This window comes from Gouania willdenowi, chromosome 5 (genome assembly GCF_900634775.1).
Source record: "Gouania willdenowi chromosome 5, fGouWil2.1, whole genome shotgun sequence".
NCBI lineage: Eukaryota > Metazoa > Chordata > Actinopteri > Blenniiformes > Gobiesocidae > Gouania > Gouania willdenowi.
Genome location: NC_041048.1, coordinates 15,229,562 through 15,235,056, shown reverse-complemented (window position 1 = coordinate 15,235,056; position 5,495 = coordinate 15,229,562). Strand labels below are relative to the sequence as shown.

Below are 5,495 nucleotides of genomic sequence, written 5' to 3'. Positions count from 1 at the left end.
TGAAAAAGCTACTTAACCTCCCACTTTTCTATAGCAATACATACTTCCTCCGGGCACTGCACTAGTTCACCCTAAAAAGCCTTCAGGTAATACTCAGCACTGTATATATTACATTTTCTGTCGTCTCTGAAATGTTAGTGAATCTTGCCTCGCCTGCACGGACACAGACAGCAGGCATTTTTTCCTTAAAAGCACATTCAGCAGAGATCTCATCACTTTATTTTTCTCCTTAGCGTCGCCGGTTATGATCAAGATAAATATAGTGGAAGACTGCATGGCCTCGAGGAGTCTGTTCTTGTGGTTCCCTGAGTTCCAGAGGACAGACGGTGTAAAATTACTATCAATGACAGCAGTTTGGACAATCAGATAAGACATGGCTCTACAAGGGACTCGTAAATCAACCAAGGTCACCTTAAATCTGTGCCCTCCTTTTGACTTGGCTTTGTTTAATTTAACATGGACAGTCTGATGCCTGCAAATGTGAGCGTCAAGCTAATCAAGATCTGCCATATTGGATCAAATGTGACTTTTACGCTGCAGTATCTTTTTTTATACTAGATGCCTGATTACTGCCACCTTCAGCTCTGACCTTGATCACTGGTGCCTATATTCTGCTGTTACTTGTTGCACAGCACCACCTGCTGGTTATGAAGCTACAAACTCATTCTAGAAGGTCAATAATGCACAGAAGATGTTTTAGTAAAAGATTAAAGTTCATATTTATTTTCGGAGCAGTTGCAAAAATACATTTAAATCATTTACATTATAAAAGCAGTGACAGTGCACATCAGAACTATTTATACAACTCCACAGTTGGTATTGTTGAAGGTGAATAGTACAGCTTGAGTCAAGCTTTTAGAATCAAATGATGATAAGAGGAGTAAATAAAGTAGTGGGATTGATTTAGTTTGTTATTCTCCTCTGATTAAAAAAAAAAAAAAAGCAGGGAAAGCTTCACTTGAGCATTAATCCTCCACATTAAAAATAAATAAATAAAAAGTCGCATGCATGATCAGACTTCCATTAGTTTACATGATTTCTTTTAATTTACACAAAAATATTCCCAACGTTAGGAAAGAGAAGATCTTTCCTCATAATGTCATTGTTATTTTGTCGTGTGCAATGTTCGAAAAGGCTTGATAAAATGAAATTGCTCAAACAGTGAATGGTAGTAGGTCGGAGGAAAACTGACCTATTTATTTATTAATACCAATGGGTTTGATACATTTTAACCTTAAACATGAAAATATTCTACAGTTGAATCAAATTAATGGAAAAAAAAAAAAACAATGAGAAGACCCTGAAAACTAAGTTTAAAAAATCCAATAAAAACAAATCTATCGGAGTGGTTGTGTTGGAACTTTTAGACGCAAACCGTCATTGTTTGATCATGTTGTCATGAATCTTGTGCTCTCGAGTGCAAAAGTTAAAAAAAAACTGTGCTCAGAGCAAAAGAAGCAAAATCTTTCTGGCAAACTTAAAAAAATATTCTCATATGATAAAAAAAAAAAAAAAAAAGACTTGAGGGCAATTTTAACACTTAAGTGAAGAAATAATTGCTTCCATAAAATGTTCATGTGGATTTGTTGGTTTTAAGCATTTTATACTTCTGTTAGCGCTTCGAAATGATTATTGTTGTAATTTGAGCTATGTAAATAAAGTTAAATTGAATTGGATAAATAAACAAATGTGAAGATTCACAAAAACAAAGCTTAATTTTCATTCATTGGTGTATTGGTGTAGAGCAGCTGTCTCCGCCCCACCCAGGATAACACTGGCAGTGAAAGTGAGACTTCATGAGTTTTACCTCCTGTGATTGCATGTGTCCTAAAACTCTGTAATTCTTCTGTCCCTGCGCTCTCTCCTCAGAAACCACTTTCCATGTGCTGGGATTCAGGTGCAGGTAAACCTTTGAGTTCAGGTCGCTCCTCTGGCACCGGCCCCTAGAGGAACACAACGACTGACTGCAGAGAGTGGCTGCAGCCGTCACGTTGACCACATAATGACCCAGAGTGTCATCGATGTAGGATTTCACTGCTTCACAGGTGGCCTGGAGAGAAGAAAGAAACCACAGCTTGAAAACAGTCTTTGGAGTACATTTTTAAATTACTAATTTTACTTCTACTTAAGTACTTTTTAAAAGAAGTAATTTGTTACATTTTTCCACCCAACTGTTACTGAGTAAATTATTTTGTGTTCTATAATGATCAACGGACATTGTGAAACTACAAAAAAATGAAATGACCAGACACCAATCAAATGCATCACATCATAGCCGACCAATCAGATTAAACGTGACGCACGGCGCCAAAACAGCATTGAACGAAAGTTATTTTCTCAGTTTTAGAGTTCATAAATGTATCTATACTTAGAGTCTGACATTTTTTTTACCCTACTGATGATGTGTTGTTTCAATAGTAATATTTGTGTTAAAATGTATGATTTAAGGAAAATAAAAGGGTTAATTAAAGGTGTGGCATACCTTAGATTTAGAGAAAGAGTTATCACCCCACAGCACCACCCCTGCAGATGCTAAAGCAGCGCTCTCTCCAATAGTGTAGACCAGGTGCTCCTGTAAGACAAATATCTGACCAGTCAGGCCTAAATTACAGCAACAAGCGCAAATGTTGTGTAAAATGAGTCCACTTGCCTGCGTGAGGAAGTCTAATGTGTAGGTGTAAACAATGCGAGCGTAGGGGAACACAGGTGGAGGTGATGGGGTCATCTTATCTGCAGCTCTCAACGCTTCCAGGATGCGATGGCGTGCATACCGCAGCACCTCTTTGTGTAGACCTCGCAGGTCATAGCCGAGGTAGATGTCGGGGTACAGAGCAGAGGAGATGTTCCAAAGCCAGACTAGCTCATCATTTCTGCCCATTTCTACAGACGGACACTCCCCTGTGTAGTTGCTGCTTTTAGCATTGTGGTAGTTGTAACAGTTTGGAAACCCATAGAAGCCCCAAAAGCCCTTTGGTCTTTCCTTCTGTCCAAGTTTCAAAGTTTCTTCCATGAACTTCCTCCCCGCCTCCTCAAACTCCACCCTAGCAACAGCTTCTACCTGTGCCGGGCTCCAGTCTGGATGCTTGGAGCTGACAATAGCTCGTGACCCTTCCCAGTAAACCTGCATGCTATCCCAATTCCTTTCCCATATGGGTCTCCAGCTCTCCCAGTCCACCACAGCTAATCCCTGGAATTTGTCATCTGGGATAATGGTGTGGATATTCTCCTTAGCAGCTCTGAGATGGTCCTCAAGGCTGCTGTTCTGCGGCACTCCACCATTGACAGCCACACCTCGCCCCGAGTACATTGGATAAAGTCCGAGCTTCTCTGAATAGAAAATGGTTATGTTCTCACCCGTCAAACTTTGGTTCTGGTTTTGGATGATACTGAATGTTCCCAGGTCCAGATCCACTCCATACCGAGAGAGGCAGCTGGCAGTGGGGGCATTCCAGACTGTAAGAAATGGGAACTGGGACAGAGGTAATGTTCCATCTTGCAGTCCAAAGATGACGCAGATCAGATTGAAGATTAGCAGTAGCACAGAAAGAAAACAGCACATCACTGAAAAAAAAGACATTTACACACATATTACACAAAAGTCTTAATTAAAACATGTGTGGAGGTAACTAGGCTGGCCTGGATTTTTACCTGTAACCTTTAAGATCTTTGGCTTCCTTTAAAATCTCTCTCTGGCTTATTTCGTAGGAATATTCATTCAAAAAGAAGGTGATTTACTGCATCAAAAGTGGCTCCTCCTGATCCAAACATAGGTGCTTCAATTCATAGCAATACCTGTCAATAAATGTATGAATAAAAATTTGTAATTATACTAGATATTACCAGCAACTCACAAAACAACAACAAAAACACACAAAATAGGAGAAAAACATACTGAATAAAAAAAGAACACACAAACAACAACAAAATACACAAAATGACACCAAAAACACACACACTAAGAAAGACAAATATTTACTATTGTCAGCAACACACAAAACGACAACAAACACACAATGAATGAGGAAAAAAATACACAAGATCACCACAAAAATAACAGAGAAACAAATAATGACAAAAAAAACACACTAAGCGATAATAATTTAAATAATACAAACAAGACACAAAAACACAGAAAATAAGAGAAAAATATATTGAATAATAAAAGAATAGACAAACAACAACAAAATACACAAAATGACACAAAAAATACACAAAACGAAGACAGAATTGATCTTGATTAGAACATGAACTGAGTCTTGATTAGAAATGATAAAAACTATAGAAATAAAACTATTCAGACAGCACTAAATACTGTTTCATTCCACTTATTCACAAAATGAGATTCTTTAAAATGTGTGTTATCACTCCTTCATTATGCCCTATAGTTATTTTTCACAGAATTCTGAGCAAAATGTTCTAGTCGGTCAAACAGGGTACTTGAGCCCAAACAGTTTGAGAACAACTGGTTTAGAACATCCAATTTGGCCTGCAGAAGAAAGTGAAAACAACAGAAAATATAAATTATTGCGAAAATTACCAAATAATCCAGTTGTAGATATCTCAAATTCACCAGTTTAATGAAACTCAACATATTTAGGGCCATGCAGGTTTCCTTTGTTAATATCACATGAATGTAGTCATTTTTAATTGCAAATTGAAGAAAGAACTCTCCAATTTTCCACAAATCTTGCAATTTCTCACAAACAATAGCACAAAAAATTAAATTACACAAAAGTGAATTGAACTAATATTGAAAACTAGGGCACAATGATGTCATCCCACTAGAGATCATACTGGTCCATATTTGTCTGAACTAAAAGGAGTTTGTCACCCCTGCTATAGAGGATGAAGGAGTCCTGCTGTAACTTTATTTTTAACTTTTGAGACAGAAGCCAAAGCAAACCCAGGCATTGGAAGAATTCAACCATCTGTCTTCATATAAAATAATGTAAAATAAACTGCGACACAGTACTTACCGACTGGAAAACTCTAGCGTTAGGTGGAAATGAGGAAACAAGCCAAATGTCCCGTGATATTTTTCTTCTTCTTTTGGGTTTCTGGCGGGTCACGTGATATGAACGACACATAAAGATAAACCGGAAGAAGCTCGAGCTCAGCTAAACACGTGACTTTTACCAACGAATAGGAAGAGACACGCTAATCATTTCTGGATGCAAGCACATGTTTACAGTTTACATTGATTACCGCCTTCATGTGCAACATATTTTTGTAAAAACAGTGAAATAACATTAAAAAAAAAACAAAAATAAAAAAAAATTAACAACTGAATTGTTTACTAAAGAGACTGTGAATAACTTCAACCGCTTTCCCCATAATGACCAGCATGCAAAGCCACAATTAACATTCCCTCCTCTAAACCTAAATACATGCTTTCTTCTTGTAGTTAAAAATATCTCGGTCAATGACACCATACGTTTACAAAGGGAAGGGGTGCAAGACTGCAAACTGAAAAAATGTGTTTCTGAGCAGGATTT

General features: G+C 37.6%; 1 protein-coding gene across 2 annotated transcripts; it reads right to left on the bottom strand.

The window, feature by feature from the left end:
• Nucleotides 1-733: 733 nt before the first annotated feature.
• Nucleotides 734-5,110, bottom strand: hyal1 (hyaluronidase 1). Of its 2 annotated transcripts, XM_028447121.1 has the most exons (5): nt 4,977-5,110; nt 3,649-3,792; nt 2,651-3,561; nt 2,483-2,572; nt 734-2,050 (listed from the first exon to the last, which is right to left on the bottom strand). In XM_028447121.1, the coding sequence occupies exons 3-5, from the start codon at nt 3,557-3,559 to the stop codon at nt 1,724-1,726; spliced, it is 1,326 nt and encodes a 441-aa protein (XP_028302922.1). In that variant the 5' UTR covers nt 3,560-3,561; nt 3,649-3,792; nt 4,977-5,110; the 3' UTR covers nt 734-1,723. The 2 variants fall into 2 exon arrangements, with proteins under 2 accessions (XP_028302922.1, XP_028302924.1); XM_028447123.1 differs by lacking the exon at nt 3,649-3,792 and having other exon boundaries at nt 4,977-5,075.
• Nucleotides 5,111-5,495: the final 385 nt, after the last annotated feature.

What these genes read in the sequence shown, in the direction of transcription:
- hyal1 (XM_028447121.1), bottom strand. Translation starts at nt 3,559, where the DNA reads ATGTGCTGTTTTCTTTCTGTGCTACTGCTAATCTTCAATCTGATCTGC. An exon ending in CATTAGACTTCCTCACGCAG is followed by an intron (nt 2,573 to 2,650) that starts GCAAGTGGACTC and finishes TTTGTCTTACAG; the next exon opens with GAGCACCTGGTCTACACTAT. An exon ending in ACTCTTTCTCTAAATCTAAG is followed by an intron (nt 2,051 to 2,482) that starts GTATGCCACACC and finishes TCTTCTCTCCAG; the next exon opens with GCCACCTGTGAAGCAGTGAA.